Source organism: Camarhynchus parvulus, chromosome 9 (assembly GCF_901933205.1).
Source record: "Camarhynchus parvulus chromosome 9, STF_HiC, whole genome shotgun sequence".
NCBI classification, from domain to species: domain Eukaryota; kingdom Metazoa; phylum Chordata; class Aves; order Passeriformes; family Thraupidae; genus Camarhynchus; species Camarhynchus parvulus.
The window spans coordinates 17,057,823-17,075,883 of record NC_044579.1 but is presented as its reverse complement, the minus strand read 5'-3'; the positions used below and the strand labels follow the sequence as shown (position 1 = coordinate 17,075,883).

Genomic DNA, 18,061 nt, shown 5'->3' with positions numbered 1-18,061 from the left:
TCCCACTGGCATCAGTGGCAAGGCTCCCAGCTGCAATTTTACTGTAATACAGCCCTGTAAAGGGCTGTAATTTTACTCTTCAAATTAACCTGTTACAAATTTTTGTGCATTTTTCACATATCCAAGGAACAGGAAAAAGAAGACAAACATTTCCCAGGTACTTATGAGCGCACCCAGTAAATGTTACACCTATTAAAAAACAAACCCAGAGGCAAACAATAAATAATTCCCCCAAGTAAAGAGTACAAACACATAACCTGCACAGGCTGCCTCCCTCCTCAGTCCCTGTGAGCTGGTTCTAACAGGGGAGCCCTGTCCTCATGGCCAGGGCTGAGTGTGTGCACACACCAGCAGTGAGGGGAACACCCGACACAGGATGGTTGGGCAAACCTCTATGGATAGAAGATTGTGTTTGGAGAAGATGAAAGAAAATTAATCACACAAAGAATTAGATGAGATCTATGGAGTCTGCCCTGGATTGTGGATGGGGTGATGAAGAGCTGCCCCTGGGATTCCTCACAGAGGCCATGTGGCCCCAGCCCAGGCTGGGTGATGAGATGGCTCTGCCATCTCGAGAGCAGTGGTACTCATGGGGTTTGGGTGAGCATCTCCTACAGGCAGCCCAAACTGTGGCACAGGGACACACTGGTTTGCTAAAAAAGCAGAGGAATGTGGCTTTGATTTCTAAGTGCTCTGGGAAAAAAAAGCTTTGATGCAATCTTGCATAATTTAGGGTATTTGAGAAAAAAAAGCAGCAAACTTTAAACGAGTGTATGTTGAACAAATAATGATTGTGCAATCCTTGTACAAAATATATTTCTGAGAATGGAAATGGGGCTCTTCTAAAAAGAAAAAAAAATGCATTGATTGAACTAAGGTGCTAAATGTTTCAAATATAGGAATCAGCAGGCATCACCTGTGGCAAGGTTTGCAGCCCCAGAACTTCAGGGACATCTTCCAAGGGATAACTCCTCTTTTTCTGTAGGAAACTCCACAGCTGTATTTAAGGGAGAAAATATTTAGAGATGTATCCTTATAGGTGTATGCATACATGTGAGGTATACAATGTAGGTGTGCAAATATTTGGGAAAAGAAATAAAAGCTGATTCCGAAACCGGACAAAACGAAACTGGGGACAGCTCAGGGTATATTTTACAGAAGATGAGCCCATGTAGCATGACATCCACACCTAAGTGTCTTTCCCAAAGATCTTGGTGCGATGTAGAGCATTCTATCTTAAGTAAGAACATCGTGGCAGAGAAAACACCAAAGAAAAGGAACACGCTGAACGTCCTGTCCTCTCCGCGGGGGGGCCCGCGGGGTTTGGAGCCGGGGAGGGGAAGCGCAGGGCCGGCAAGGGGCGCTCCCGGGCGGGGCAGCGCACCTGTGCGGGAGGGGCGGGACATCGCACCTGTGCGGGAGGGGCGGGGCGGGCCGGGGCGGGCGCACCTGCCCGCGGCCCCGCGGCCGGCGGGGCGCGCTGGGGCCGCGCAGCGCGGAGCTGGCGGCAGCATGGCCCGCCTGCTGGGCACCCTGCGCAGCTCCCAGCCCGTGGCGCGCTTCCAGCGCTCCTGCGGGCTCTTCCCCGCCGGCGAGGAGGGCGGCGGCAGCGGCGAGCCCGCGGAGGGGCCCCGGGCCGGCGGCGCCTGCAATGGAGCGGGCGCGCTGCGCCGCCCGGCCGGCGCTGCCCCCGGCGGGGTGCGGAGCGGCCGCGGCCCGCAGGTGAGTGCGGTGGGGGGGCCTGGCCGTGACTCAGCAGAGCCGCCCCCAGCACTGAGCGCGCAGGGATGCCCCGGGAGGGTCCCCCCGCATCCCGCCGCCTCGGGATGGGAGGAGGGAAAAAGGGCTGGGGCTGCGAGCGGGGAGCGCTGTGCGCTGCCGCAGCCCGGCTGCATCCCGGCCCCGCCGGGGAGGCGTCTGCGGGCTCTCGGCGCTCCCCCATCGCTGACGCCCCCGGGATGGGGCGCTCGGTGTGAGTGGGAGTTGCCTGCGGAAGGGCCTGGGGGGCACCGCAGCATCGCCCCGGGATGCGGCCGGGAAGGAGCAGCTCTGCCGCTCGCGGCTCTGCGTCCGAGCGGGGCGCACCTGCCGCGGTGCTGCGCTCTGCCGGCCCCTGCCCTCTGCCCACGGCGTGGGGCTCTGCCCGGCCCCTGCCCGCGGTTTGCGCTCTGCCCGGCCCCTGCCCACGGTGAGCCCGGCCCCTGCCCACGGTGAGCCCGGCCCCTGCCCACGGTGAGCCCGGCCCCTGCCCCTGCCCGCTCCGAGCGGCTCAGCCGTGCTGGTGCTGCCGATGGAGACGGGCAGCCCTTCCCGCTGGCCAGGCAGGTCGCGGCGTTCCCCGGCACAGTCTGCAATTCCCCTGTGCATCAGAAGGAATAGGGAAAGGTATGATGCAAGCCGTGTGTACAGGTTGGACGACCTGCTTTTGTCTTACTGTAATGACTCGAATTCATTAGCAGATCGCTTTGTGGTGCCTTTTGGAAAGCAGGTGTGATAATGGGCTTTCAAATGCTACCTGTAACATAAACATGGACCAGCCATGAATGTCACAACTCTACCACTCCTTCCCTTCCATGCTATTTTACTCTTCCCTGTTCCATATCCAGTGCTCAGATTCCCATTTCAAACATCTAAAATTCTTTAGCTGCTGCTTGACTCTTTCTCAATTAGATGTAGTTCAGTGTGTTCACTTCTGAACTACAGTAAGCCCTATTTTGGGTAACTATGCCAATAATTCACTAAAGGATTTATTGTCACTGCTTTCTTTTGAACAGTGACATAGTTCATGTAGCAGTGTTGATACTAAATCCTATCCAAGTTAATGCTCCATGAATGCAGCTGTTCACCTTGAGCAATTGTTTTGGGTTTCATGAAGCAAGGCACAATTACCTTTATGTGAAGGGTGAATGTGTCCTGCTTGAGACTCCATGAAACTTGGAGATAGAAGCAGAAGGATTTGTTTCCACAGAATTATGGCATTCACTTCTGAAACATGAAAGTTGGCTTCAAACACCTCCAAAATGGACGTGGGAGAATAGATTGAACAGTGTTTCAGTGAAGTGCTAGAATTATAAAGACACACTCTCTCTGCTCCTTTTCATCTAAAGTGGGAATGAAAAGTCCATTTTTACAAGGATCATCTTCTGCAGCCTGATAAGAAATGCGAAAAGTGAATTTGGGTCTCGCTTAGGCTAAAGCTCAGACCCCCGATTTGTTGCCAAATGACCTGAGGTTACCCTGATGTATCTGCAAGTAAACAGGTTTAGGAATCTCATTTAAATAGCTAATTCCTTGGCCATTAATTCTCTATGGATAGTGTCATTTTCTTGCCACTAGCTGCAGGTGTTTGCAGAAAGGTGCTGAAGTGCAGCTCCTGCATCTCCCTCCTGGAGCCTTGTGTGGCTCTGCTCATCCATCCCTTCCTGAAACTCGAGAGTTTTGGAGTCATTGTCATCAGGACAGTTGATTTCTATAGAGTTGTAACTTTCACACTGCTTTGCCTTTACTGTCACAACTGTCTTAAAGATTCTCAGGTTCTCCTGTGTGAGTTCTTGGACAACCACCAGGTTATACCTGTAAAACCAGAACATTTTGCATGCAGTGAAGATCTGAATGGCTTACTGGATGATGGGACTGCCACAGCTCCAAGTCTCCAGGACATGCCCCCCCTTTCTTCAGTGCCAGCTCTCAGGCCCCTGCATCTGACCTGGGCTGGATCGTGTGCCAGGGTGGCCCAGCTGAGGGCTGGTGGCAGTTTGGGAGGGGATGGACACACCTGGTAGGGAAGATGCCATACTGCATGGAGAGGAGAGAGGATGTCTCAAAGGGGTGAAAAGACAGAACAGCTCTTCCTCTGGAAGGAGAAGGATTTAATTATTGCAAACGTTTGTGCCAGGAGTGCTGCTTGCGATTCATAATTTTCTTTGTTTATGTATAACCTAGCATGATGTGTGTGTTAAAAAAAAAAATTAAGCCACAAGGCCTGATTACAGTGGCCAGCAGCAGCATGAGTGGCTGTGTTTCTGAATCTTTGTAAATCAGTCCTGCCTGCCCCACAGGAGTTGCCATGAGATTAGACAAGGAATGAAGTGCTTAGATGTGACAGCTGTGGCTGTGTGCAATTCTTAAATATTGAATCAGTCACCCAGCCTGTGTGCTTGAAGGTCCTTGGGTAGCAGACCATTTAGAATCATTTTTTAATATCTCAAATGCAAATTCTGGTGTCTGTGGATGATACACAATTGTGCTAGTCCAACACACTTACTAGGTTTATGTCCTGGCTTGGGCTAGATATTGAACCTACGGGCTTTTAGTGGAGAACCTGTCTGGGTTTATTACTACAGAAGAGAGCAACTCCTTGTAATTATCCTGTCTATGGTTAATACTAGTTTCTTTTCTGCAGTGCTTTCTATTATTAGTTTGTTTCACCAGAAATTTATTTCTGGAACAGCTGAAAGGTATCTTTTCCTGATGCTTTGTAGGAAATCCTCAAGCTGTGCTCTTAAAAACACAAATATACTACCTGAAGCTGGTGTTCTGTGAGTGGTCAAATTAAGGCCATATATATTTTAAAAGTGGAGCTTTGCTTATCTTTAATCTCCTGGTGGACTTTTGCTCCTGAAATTGATAGCCTGAATGAAAGGGTATGAAAGAAAACAACAGCCTTCTATTCAAAGTTCTTTGTAGAGATTTGTTTGTCTTTCTCCACTCTTCCTCTCCCAGATGCTTTATCATCTCAAGATCTGTCTTCCTGCCTTGCAGAGAGTATAGTTCATGTTTACACTGTAGTTATTCCTTAACTGTCAGAACTGCTCTGAGCTGGCACAATGCTTACAAACTGCCTGATGCTGTTTAGTGATTGTATGGTTCCTGCTCATGCTGTAGGTGAGGAGGACAATAACCAGGTTAACAGCCAGGTGATGGTAGCAGAAACAGAAAAGGTAGGTACAAACTGCACCTCCATCTCAGGTGTCCCCAAAAATGTGGTCAATTTGTTGCAAGATATAGATGCAAACACTGTTTTTGCTGTGATGGGGTGGTTGGTAATTTGAAGCATGTTTGCTCTAGAGCCTGAGTCAAGGTCTCTCTTCTGTGGTGGTCCTTTGCAATAGATTTTTGCATCAGCCTCAGAGTATTGCTTTTTCTTTTCAAATGGTTTTGCAGGCTTACTTTGTTTCATGTTGTTTCCCTTTCCATGCAGCAGTTAAGTTGGTGGTAGCTGAGATATGTTCAGCAGGAGAAGCAAACCCTTGTGAAAAAAGCCCACGAGCACTGCTAGGACAACAGGCTCTAATGCTAACACTTTGTGCCCCTAGAGAATACAGCTGAACTTTTGGAAGCTCCTCAGTTTGGAGCTGCAGCTGGGGAAACACGAGCTGCAGTTTCTGGTTTCAATGGGCTGAGCACAAGGCTCACATTCCCCAGCATCTCTCCGTGCTCTGGCACTCCGTGGTCAGATCTCCCCTTCCTGGAGAAGGTGGGAGCTCAACCATCCTGCAAGTGTCCAGGTCTTGGTTTGAGGCTCTAGCAGCCACTGAGGGATGGTGTTAATCTAAATGAATGAGAAGGTTTCATGGAGGGTTTTGGCCAGCCCTGAGTGAGGGTCTTTTGGAAGATGACAGCAGAATCACATCCAAGATTCAGGTAGTATGTGGCAGCCCTGGGACAATCTGTTAGCACTGGGTTTGCCTCTCCTCAGGGAGCATCCCCTCTGGAGAACAGGCTGCACAGACAGCTCTGTGCTGTTTGTTACCATCTCATCTTCAGGATCCTGTTGCAGAATCCCCTGGAGCTAACAGGAGTTTGTGAAGCTTTGCTGATTGCAGTAGATGTCCTGTGTGGTGCCTGCTGCTGAGAGAGTGGGTGCTGGCACCGGGGCACACAAGGGGCTGTGCTGGCAGCCCAGCTCCTCACACTGATGGTGATGATGTGCTTCATGACTCAGTGCTTGCTGGCTCACAGTCATCTTGTTGGAGGCCACTGGACCTCATAATGAGGAGCTGTCAGGAACCCAGGATTAATTCCAGTGCTTGGAGGTGAGCCACCCACTGCTTTATAATTCTGCTGACTGTCTTGGGCCATTAATTCAGATATCAACCAGAATAATAAAGGTAATCTGGTGTTGTTTTTCTCATTTGGGTCTCTGGAGAACAGGAGTAGATTTAACAAACAAGAGCCAGAGAAAATGTCTGGAAAATCCCTTTGGACAGCCAGTTCTTTCAATTTATCTAATTTTTATGCTCTGCAGGGAATGTGTATGGGTCATCTGGGCAGTGGAAGGTGGCTGATGACTGCTATAGCAAGTAAATCTGAGGTCTAGAGGGTACAGGTAGTGTTGTCTAAACCATGATTTTTTTATTTGAAATGTCTGTTCACTTTCCTGCTTTAAAGGCTTTCATATTAGCCTGGTTTGGTGAGCACCTGTAACTTACTTTCCCAAGGTAAACTGTTATTGGTCTAGATGTAGAGGAGTGTGAAGGCTTTAATATGGACCTAAATTGCTGATTTATTTATTTTATTACTAAATTTTGGAATATTTATTACTAGATATAAAAATAAAAAATATGTTTAATCCTTCCTTTTGGAGACAGCTGGCAGTTGCAAACCACTGTCAATAGGGTTCCCTGAGCCTGTGGGTTCTGGCACATAGGAAATGGTCACTATCAGCCCTGGTCAGGTCATTTTTATTCCCTTTGCAGCTTGTTCCACTGCGTGGAATTGTGGCTGCTTACTTAAGTCAACCACTTTATGGGGTGTAGTGCCTTCAGTGTTCCCCATTGCCATTTTCTTTGCCAAGTGACAGTGTTGGGGTGCTTTATTTTACAGGAGGAGTCAGTGTCAGACACCTCAGTTGTGCCACAGGAGCAAAGCCTGGATGTTTGCAGTGGGAAGGGCCCAGAGGCATTAGCAGTGAGGAACCTGTTCCCTTGACAAATGTACAGCCCACCCTCCAGGATCTGTGGCATGAAGCAAAGGGCAGAGCAAGCAAAAGACTGAAAGAAAGGTCTAGGGAGGAGAAGAGAGTCTCTATGGAAGGGCAGTGACACCCATGTCACCTGCAGGTATGAGGTGCCAGGGTGAGTTTTGAACTGGGACTGACTGAAGTGTTAAAGCTTGCAAGCACCTGCCAAAAAGTGCCACCAGCTGGTGCCACGCTCTGCTGGCTGGGGCAGTGCCAGGGGGCTGCACTCATTCAGTGGGGCAGGAGAGCCAGGCCTTGCAGCAGCACTTGGCAGCATCAGGTTGGTCTCCTTGTGTGTTGCTCCATCAGAAAGAGAGCTGACATCAGCATGGCCTGCACTAAATGCAGCTAATCATGAGGCAGCAAGTGAATGAAGAGCATCTTATCTGCAGCTCTCCTCCCAGGGGCGGGCTGGCTGTGAGCTCTCCTCCCATGTGCCTCTCACAGCCACAGCTGCAATTTGAACACATCCCTTCCTCCTCACAGGGCTCTGTGCCTTTTGGGAGCTCAGGGACAAGGCACTTGTATACATGTGATGGTATTTAACCCAAATACTCAGCACTACCTTAGGAAGCTGCTCTTTGACTCCAATCGTGGAACCATCTGCTGGCAAAAATGTCACTTCATCCCATGCTGGTGCCTGATTGTAAGAGATTAAAACAAATAGTTTAGCTGGCTGAAAATGATATGGTGTTACTCTGTTCTAGAAGCCTTGCTGCTCTGTGCCTCAGAACAGACCTCTGCCATGGAACTAATCTTTGTGCAAAATTAGCTGACTGGATTCACAATGCTGCTGGGTAGAAAAAAGTGATTAATCTATGGTGTCTATTCCAGGCTAAAGCTAATTTCTAAAAAAAATCTTAACGTAAGAACAAGCTTTTTGCTCTGCAAAGAAATGTAACAGTGAAGTCCTGGTTCTCCATGGTCATTGGTCGTTCCTGCAAGCTTGTCTTGGTTGGATTAGTTTAGGTTAAGTGAAGCTTCTCTTGAGGATCTTCTCAGACCTGGTGTGCTGGGGCAAAAGTGAGTGACAGGCTTCCCATTCCCCCTCCTCAGTCTCTCTGCAGAGCACCTTGGGTATCCAGCATTCATGCAGGCCCTAGTAACACTGACTCATTTGGTTTTGGCAGAAAGTCAAAACTAAGAGGAGGTGGTGCTTGAGGGAGATGGGTGGGTGTGTGGGTAGGGTGACCATTGAATGCTGTGCTGCTGGAAAACTGCTGTGTTGTGGCACATCCTTCTACCCAAAACCAGTTTTAGTAACACTGTACCTTTGGAAATATGAAGTACAGTAAGTTTCAGAGGAATCTGATATCTGTTTTGAAGATGGAATCCCCATCTTTCTGAACTGCCTAAAATTTGCTTCCTCTGTTTCTTAACTTGCCTTTTCCTCCCTCTGTCCAGAGACACTGCTGCTACCTAATCCTTAAAACACCTTCCTCAGGCATTTCCAGGTGCAGGCTCTGTGTTGCACCCCACAAAATTGCAGTCTAATTCTCATAAATTAAAATGCAATTAAATAAACCTGTTCTTCCACTGTAAAACAGGGAAGAAGGAAGCCTTTTCCTTCTGCTCTTCCCCTGCCTGCCTCTCTTGCCCTGTTGTTTCCATCTTGCACAAATTGGCCAGCTCTTCCTGGAATGTGGGAGGATGCTGAAGTGCACCCACCACATCCGTCAGGGCAGCTGAAAGAGCCCAGCCTGCCCAGCTTCTGCCTGGCAAAGCAGGGCTCAGGGCATGAAGGAGGTGAGCCCATCAGGAGGAGAAATGCAGCTCTATTTGTGCTGCTGTTGTGCAGCTTTCTTGGCAGAAAAGTGCTGCAGATACACATCGGTGATTTGTAACAAAAGTGTCAGAGCTGGGCTTCTGAGGAGTGAATGGCCATGAGAGGAACAGCTTTCCACAAAGAGTGGGCAAGGAAATAAATGCAGAGGTCCTACCCCCCATGTTTGGCAGGAACCTTCAGGTGTGTGCTCAAAAGTCTCAAGATCATGGTGGAAGGTAGACCTATTGGAATTCTCAAAATTATACTGCAAGAAAAGGGGTGAAACATAATTCTGACCCCATGACACCACTGTGTGGAGGAAGGTCAGACTGCCTTGCCTTTTTAATAGCAACAAGCAAAAGCTCCCAGGTATATGAGCTGGTAGGTTTGAGGTTTGACTAGATGATCACTAAATGTCCCCTTCCAGCCCTAACTACTCTATGATGCTCTGAATCATGGATGTCAACTCTCCGGGCCTCTGCTAAGGAAGGAACATAGGAAGTTAAATGGCCTGAGTTTGAATGCCACAATGGACACCTTTTGATGGAAAGTGATGAGAGGCTTTTCAGAACAGGTTTCAGAGCCATGTGGAAATCACCAGCTGGAAATGTAGGTGTGAGAGGCATGATGCCTGTGAGATGAACTTAGAAGAAGGTGCAGATAGGCTGGAGGATGAGAACAGAAGTCAGTCTTGTCAAGCTGTAGGTATGGTTGAAAATTGACTTCTATCCAATAGGTGCAGATACTTATTGAAGAAGCAGGTGTGGACTCAACTGTAGAATAGAACAATAGATGTGGTAGAGATTTCATGGAGGAAAAAGAAGTTGTTTGAAATCACAGGTTTGACATGGTTCAATGGTGACAAACCTCTGAAAACTGCCCACAAAATGAATGACATTGTGCAGCACTGTTCCTTCAGCATTGCTGAAGAGTCACATCTGATCTTTGGGCTCTGTAATTCAAGACAGGTATGTTAGGTGCTGTGTCTGCAAAATGCTCAGTACCCCCTGTAAGAATTACCAGGTGTTTGGGGAGTGAAAGAGTTATGTCATTTTTGAATGCTTATAACAACCTTCTCCTGTGCCAGCCTTCACAGGAAGGAAGCAATTTGTTCCTTGTCTGCAGTAGATGAGAAAATAGCCATAAGTTTCAATTCCAGCAAGAGTTTCAGGCTAGATGGCAGGAGAGCAAAGCTCTTGGACATGGCCTGGAGCAAGCAGTGGAGTTTCCAGCTCTGGATTAGTAAGGACAGGTTAGACAAACCTCCCAGAGTGGTGGGAGTGGAAGCCATCCATCCTTGGTGGACAAGCTGGACCAGCCTTGGTTTAGGCTGTCTGTCAGGAAATGTGAGGCTGTCCTTCCCAGTGACTGCAGGCATGGTCCCCCACAAGCAATCTCAGCCTCCTGAGCAGCCACTCCCCTTTCTATCTGAAAGAGACTTTGGTTTCTTTAAGACAGCTTTCTTTAAGGAAGACAACATAATCAATTTTTCCTTCCTTGATTCTTCCTATTAATTGCCTGAACAAATGCTCTGTCAACACTACTCTTATGTCATTCTACTTTATATTTAAATGACTTGGCAAGTTCTGTTACTTCTACACATGCTCCTTCAGCACAAGGAAGGAGGCTAATCATGTTACTTCTAGAGCAAGATACAAAAATAAAACCTGTAATTCAGTCCATCTCCCAACTATTAATCAGAGTGGAAGGAAAACAATATGAAGATTAAAAATTGAAGCCTTCACACATAAACTGAAGTGTCTTAACTGTGTTATGGACCCATCCCAGCTTCAGATGTGCAGATGTGTGCATCTGTCTCAGCTGACCATCCTTTACAGGCTGAAGGGAGACTTTGGATGAGCACATACTGATGTGTGGTGATGGGATGGGCGTTGTGCCCAGGGGGGCAGTGTTGGTGGGAGACCTGCATGTACCATTCCCAGTGTCTGTCTGAGTGGGCTCAGCCTTTGGTGTGGCAAACCACAGCCCCTTCCAGCCTGACTGCTTCCAGCCATCCCTGGTGCTGCTGGCTGTGCAGCACTGCTCTGCTATTGTACCTTGCTGAGGATTTTATCTAATGGCCTTTTGGAATGAGTTCAGAAATTGCTGAACTACTACCAGGATTCTGCCTGGTTTTTAGGCTGCCCACTGGTTCTTTATCTGAGACCACTGAAAGTGCTGTGACTCTCTGGTTTGAAGGCTGAGCATTGTTATGTCTCATGCAATGATTGCCTTGCTTCTGCCTCAGCTGATGGTTCCAGGCCACATCCCTGCTCATTAGGCCAGGAGTGCCTGCTGCTGTCTTTGCTTGCACAACAGCTGGGATCAGGATGTGTCCTCTGTGTGCTGCTCAACAGCAGAGCTGGGCAAGATTTTATGATATTTAAGAAGGATTTTCTTGTGATTTCTGTTTGTCTTCATCCCTACATTTCTGAGGTTTTGGTTGGCTCTAGTGTGCCAGCAACAACACCCTGTAAACCTGGACAGCTGTTGAAAACTGGCTGCCTCATGTTCTGCAAAGACTAAAAAATTAATTCCTTGTTTTAAAGCATTTAAACAGAGTGGGAAGCTGCACATATGTATGAGTTTGGTTAGGTGTATTTTTGATGCCTTGGGGCTCCTTGTGTGTGCTTTGTGGACTCTGTGTGCTGTTGTCCTGCCCCTGGTGTCTCCTGACATCCCTGCAGTTCCTCCCATGGCTCTGTGCTGCTCCTTTGCTGGCTCCCCTCACCCTACCACGGGTGCTGTGCACCCAGCCAGGGGCTCATGGCCACAGCAGGATCTCCAGTGGGACACAGCCCCTGTCCCTGGCCACCCCTTCCTTCCTTCCTTCCTTCCTTCCTTCCTTCCTTCCTTCCTTCCTTCCTTCCTTCCTTCCTTCCTTCCTTCCTTCCTTCCTTCCTTCCTTCCTTCCTTCCTTCCTTCCTTCCTTCCTTCCTTCCTTCCTTCCTTCCTTCCTTCCTTCCTTCCTTCCTTCCTTCCCTCCCTTCCCTCCCTCCCTCCCTCCCTCTTCCTTCCTTCCTCCTTCCTTCCTTCCTTCCTTCCTCCCTCCCTCCCTCCCTCCCTCCCTCCCTCCCTCCCTCGGAGCAATGGGTTGCAGGGTTGGTGTTCCCAGGGAAGGGGAATGCAGAGGTGCTGCCCCTGGAAGCTGGAACTTCAGAAAACTCAATGTGTGTGACTGCAGCTGTGCAGTTGGATGGAAGAGCTGAAGCTTTTGATAATCATAGGTTTTGCTTTTTCTTATTTTCCATAATCTAATTACCAATATCTAATTTGTTGTTGTGACTTGATAGGTTCCCTTTTAACTTGCTACAGTAAATAAACATAAAGTGATGTAAAATTGTCTGCTTATGCAGAGTACTCCAGTACAGAAGGCTTTTCCCACTAGTTTTACTCTAAACAGTACAGTCCTGTGGGGCTGATTTGTCTGATTTACACTGTCTTTGTGTACAGCAACATCTAGACTGGAATTTTTGATTTTTTCTTTTGTGCCTGATTTTTGGTGGTTTCTCTAAATTTAGAACCCCTTTTTTTACTGCATTAAAAAACCCTAAAGTGAAAAGTATGTAATGTGTTAATTAGGGACTTTGGGAGGGAAACTCCTAATCCTTTGCAAGGCAATTCTGTTGGAAGGGGAGTAAGGGACTTCAAGAACTTCAATTAAACATGTACATCTTCTGAAAGATCCACAGTAATTGAGAGCTGAGAACAGAGTGTTGGTTAATGGGATCTCTGGGTCACACTCTGAGCCTTAGAAGACTGATGGTGCACAGCTTGTCTCTAGAGACAGGTCAGGAAAAGCTGGGGCCTGTTTTGCTCTCTGACAAGAAATCTCCCAGAGGAATTGCAAGGAATACTATCTTTGCACAACTACTTCCCCCAAAAAAACCCATTTTTTGGGAATGTACAAAAATACATTTTTACATTTATTATGTTAGTGGCTCAGCTGCTGCTCCTTTGCTTCAGTTTTGAAGGCTAAACACTACATATATACATAATTTCTAAAATGATGGATTCCTCCTATGCTGTGTCATTGTGTGCTACTGTATCCCCAGAGCCACCATGGTGTTGGTTTGCCCTGCTCTGCTGGCCCTGTGGGAATGTTTTGGGGATGCTCCCCTGCTCCAGGGAGGTTGGGTGGGTGCTGTGGCAGCTCCTGGTGTGGGTGACCCATCCCTGTGCAGAAACTGCAAATGTGGATGACCTGCAAGAGCCGTTTCTGTGCCAATAGCTGGGTAGTTTACTTATGGAGACTCATACATCCATGAGAGTTTCTTGTAGTCTGACCACTTGAGGTTTTTCAAAACAGACATTCTACAGTTGGTGAGAAGGGTCATTTTTGTGAAATTACCTGTTTCTGTGAATGTTGAGGCCTATTACATCTTGCTTTGGACATGCTCTAAAAATTCTGACTTTATCTACAGCCTTAATTGCTGCCCATTAAAGCCTCTCTGATCCAGACTGAGTAGTAATGGAGATGGATGGAAGAATGATTTGCTGAAAGGGCTTCAGGCATTGTGGAAGGCATCAGGTCACTGCAGTACATTAAGAAAAACCAAGTCTAAAGATAGGAGTTACTTAAAACTAGAGATTGAATAAATTTCTGGGAATGTTAGATGTTGACACAAATAATGGCTTTTTCTGCACTGGGGTTAGAATGAGAATAAAAAGGGAAGGCACTTCAAAAAAGCACTGCACTCTGCTTTCTGCAGAAACAGTGATGTAGATAGCAAATGTGAGCTAACTGCAGGCTGAAGGTGCATGGAGAAAGCTTGCTGTACCTACAGTGCTTTGGGATCACAACAAGTGCAAACATCACTTCATTACCATGCACTGCCAAGCACCAAGTGGAGCAATTCTGTTGCACTCTGAGTGCCTGACATGTGGGTGTGGCATCGTGTCACAGACAGGCTCTGTTTGTCCCCTGCCACACACTGGCTGTCACAACTGCTGGTGTAGAGTTAAAAAAAGGTGCTAAAAATCCAACCAAACATGTGTGTGATTTCTGATAGAAAAGGAGTGGAAGAAAAAAAGAGAAAGGTTTAAAGAATCAGAATGGAATTATGTGGAATGACTTGGACCTGGAAATATTTTTTAGCTGCACATTTCTTTTAGAACCTGATAAACATACTTTCCCCCACAAAACAGTTACTGGAATTAGAAGGTTTTATCCTTCATCCCATGAGGTTGCAAGTATAAAAGCATTACCTTAGGGATGTGTCTGATCCTCTCTGAGCTAAAGCACACATAATTGCCAGTACCTTGGAGATTAATGCTTAAGTGAGGAGTTAGTGGTGCCAGCAGAGGGCTTTCTGTGGGGCCACATTGTCACCAAATTCAGTTCCAGGATCTCAGACAGAAGCACTGGAGCTGCTAATTGCACTGGGGGTGTTTTCTAAGTGGCAGATGAGACTTGAGGCACTCAGACTGATTGCTCTGTCACACAGCCAGGCATAGAGCTGTTATCCTAAAGGGATGCCAGTAACTCATCTCTGGCCTCTGTGACAGAGAGATGGGGGAACACTCCTCTGACCCTGGCATTTCCAAAAATGTTGACTCTTCTGTTCATCAGTGCAAAAATCAATTAAAGTTGTGGGGTTTTTATGGTACTTGAATGGATGCAAGTTCTTTCCATCTTGCTTTTGTCATCTCTGTGCAGTTTGCCTCATCTCTGCATTAAAAGCAGATGAAGAGACTGAAGCTTCTAATGGCTTTTGCAGTGAGTCACAAGTGCATGTCTGGACTCCTTAGACAATTTTTACATTTTCTCACTAGCACGTAGGGTGAGAGTTTCTCTTTAGTAAACTAGTTACACAGCCAGCTCCAAGCTTAAGTTTTCCTATTTGGTGAGCTTTACAAGCTTATGTCAAAGCTCTCTCTTAACTTAGTGTGTCTGTGCTGAGACCTTCATGGTTCCTTCTCAGTTCCCATCTTTAGGAAGTTCTTTCATCTTGTATTTACACATCCAATGTACATGTTTTTAATTTTTTGGGGGAGGATGGAGTGAGACTAGATTGGCTCCTTAGCTCCTCCCCTGAATCAGAACTCTATTTGTCTATCTATCTGTCTGTCTGTCTCCTCATTTCCTGAAGTGACAGGTGTACCTACAAAATGTGATTCACTTGTCTGTTGCTCCTGCTAACAGTGTGAGTCTTCTTTGTGGTGTCCTAGTCCCAAATGGCAGCAGCAGCAAACCTTTTCTAGACACATTCAACAAGTGGCCAAAGTCATGGCCCAAGCAATGTGTGCTGTTGTGTGGCTTCCCAGCTCTGCAGCCACACATGTCACCTTTTGGAAGAGAGAAACATGTTAGGTGGGGTACATCTAATGAAATAATCTAGCTACCGAATCCAGACACCGTATGAAATTTCATGCTAAATAAAATGAATAAATGGAGTGCTGAAATGTCACTGTTTGCAATGTATCTACTGGTAATGCTTAAAAAGACAACCTTGTGGTTATTACTTCAAATGTTGGAGTGAAAATCTGGTGGTGACAGGTGCAGCTCTTTTCTCTGCCCACTCAGAGCCTTGTGTTGCCCTGGCCCTGCTCTGCAGCTGTGCTTGCTGAGCCCAGTCCCAAGCAGGAGCTGAATCTTCCAGCTGTGGCACCTCAGTGTGGGGTGATCCTGTGAGATCCTGCACAGGAGCACAGGGATTGGAGGTACCTGGGAAAAAATCAGTGTTGAGGGCTGTTGTCAGCAGCACCTGGCAGCAAATCTCAGAGATTATAAAGAGGCAAATTTTAAATGAAGTAGTTCAGTGATTGCCATTCAAGTTTTTCACCTCAAGATGCATTTCCAGTGAAAGCAGTGGTGGCTTTGTCTACTGATGTAGAAACTTCAAACTTATACACCTGATTACCCTGGAGGAAAGGCTGATCCCATCTCTTGAAAGTCTTTGTCCCTGTGACTGCTGCCTTAGTTAGTCTGACTGGATTTCTGCTCTGCAGGAAATGTAGCTGTGCTATCACTACTACAGCTTTCATTCTAGTACAAAAGTTGAACTTCATTTCTTGACACTTCTTATAACAACTGTTTGGTTTAAGGACTGGGAACTGTAGCAGTTATAATATTTTAAGTGTTTGTTATATTTTTCTACTTCACTAAAACAGTAACATTCTCTCATTTCCAGGGTTGCACACAGAAGTATATTGTGAAGAACTACTTCTACTACTACTTGTTCAAGTTTTCAGCTGCTTTGGGTGAAGAGATTTTTTATATCACTTTCCTTCCATTTACCTACTGGAATATAGATCACTCTGTGTCTAGAAGAATGATAATTGTTTGGTCTGTAAGTATTTCTATTATTAATTTAAACTTTAATTCTGTATCCATAGCAATTCAATATTTAAGAACAAGAACAACCCTTCAAATGAACAAAATCCCTTCAAACCAAAGAAGCACCAACACTATTCATGTGCAGCTCGTGTTTAGGAAGAAAAGGCATTGCAATACTGAGAGAGGAGGTGAGAGGTATCATCTGGCTCAGGGTTTCTTCATCTCTGCCACATCTTGGGCTGACTTTTTTTCAGCACAATCACTGACTGAGCTGCTTTTGATATAGTTTGCACAGAATAGTTGGGAAAAAACTTTTCACAATGCATCATTGTATTTCAGGGATTGTTTTTCATCACTTTAGGAAATCTTTCTCTTATTTTCATTTTTTCTGTGTAATTTCATATGGTTCTGGCTTGGCTGAGATTACCTGATAGTAAAGGGATATGCAGACTGCAGTGGAATAAGCAGGGTGTTTCTGCTGTCACTTGAGGGGGGAAAGATCAGATGGTCTGTTGAAGTCTAAGACTTGAAAGCATTGATTTTTATTAATAGACAGCATTCACAATTTAACTGGCTTCAGCATTGCTTCAGCATGAGTTTGGGGTATCCAGAATAATGCATTTCCATTGTAGCACTGAAAAAACAGGAGATAACCAGGCCCTTCAGGCTAGGGCTGGCTGTTTTGTCACTACCATTGCTCATCTTGGTATTGATCAGATATTGCTGCCCAAATAAAACCATTTTAGAGCAGAGAAGGGAGGTAGGGAGCACCTCTGCTAGGTGCAAGAGCCTGAAGGTTTTGCTATCAATCTACACTGATTTAAGAAACTGAATCTTGGTGAAAACTTAAATATGATGTCCAAGTTCATCAATTTACAGTGAAGCTTCTGCGTGATCCAGTCAATTCTGGTTAATCATATTTTGTCTTTTGACCAAATAATATGATAAGAAATAATGAAAACAACTTGAGTTGAGTCATATGCTTCAAATACACCTAGTCTTGGACAGAATACATCACTTGCTTTGTGCCAATAACTTTAGTCAGTGCATTTTATAAACAGAACATGAAAAATAACTTGCAGATGAAATTTAGAAGTAGGTGGACACAGTATAACTAGAGCTGGGTTGTGGCCAGGAGTACACCTACAGCCTTTGGAAATGTGCCACAGAAGATGAAAATTGGTAGTCACTGCCTTCTGGATTTGCATACTGCTCAAAAAATGAGCCTTTAGAGTACTTTACATGCATTTCTGTAGATTTGCTTTGTCTTTTCCTTGCAAGGAGTTCATCTGAGCATTGGCTAGATCTAGTCTGACATAATTAATTCAAGCATCTGATATTATGATAATTAATATTATTTTTCACTTACTGAGTTGTGGAGCTGCCCTTTATACTGAAAAGAGGAAACTGTTTTAAATGCATGGGCTTGCAACAATCTGTATTTTTAAAACATTGATTATATGTAACTGTGAAATGGCTAAAAATGTCCTTGCAGGCCACGTGTTAATGCTGTGGCATGCTCAGCTGGGAGGGTCTCTGCTGGCGAGCAGGGAGTGGCACTCGCAGTGCTGCTGCTGCTGGTCTAACAGTCATAAAATCACACAATGGCTTGGCTTGGAAGGCACCTTAAAAATCACCTGCTTCCATCCCCCTGCTGTGGGCAGGGACACTTTCCACTAGTCCAGGTTGCTCCAAGCCCTGTCCAGCCTGGCCTCAGATGCCTTGGTCATGGATGTGACATTTGTCTCAGTTGCAAGGGAAACACCAAGGTGTCAGTGGGACAGAGCTGTGCTTTTATCTAAATTGGAGATTTTTGGTGATGGACTTTTGAAGAAATGCTTCTGAATGCATGATGATGACGTGTGGCTAAGAAAAACTGTGCTAGGTGACAGTACTAATCCAGGCAGCCTGAGAGTCTCTGACAACAGCTGTGAGTGGAGGGCTGGGAAGAGCATGGAGGGATAATTGCAGGACCCAGGCATGCTCTGCAGAAGGCTCTTATCCATCTGGGGAAAGGGGCTGGTATCAAAGGGAGAGCCCCAAGGGAAAGGCAGGA

At 46.3% G+C, this 18,061-nt stretch overlaps 1 protein-coding gene across 1 annotated transcript in view; it reads left to right on the top strand.

Annotated features, from left to right (window-relative positions):
* The first annotated feature begins 1,512 nt into the window (after positions 1–1,512).
* Positions 1,513–18,061, top strand: part of SGPP2 (sphingosine-1-phosphate phosphatase 2) — a 34,092-nt gene continuing 17,543 nt past the window's right edge. Inside the window, exons 1-2 of the mRNA XM_030954547.1 lie at positions 1,513–1,722; positions 15,860–16,018. Of these exons, the coding sequence (XP_030810407.1) occupies positions 1,513–1,722; positions 15,860–16,018 (369 nt within the window). The remainder of the gene's footprint in view (positions 1,723–15,859; positions 16,019–18,061) is intronic.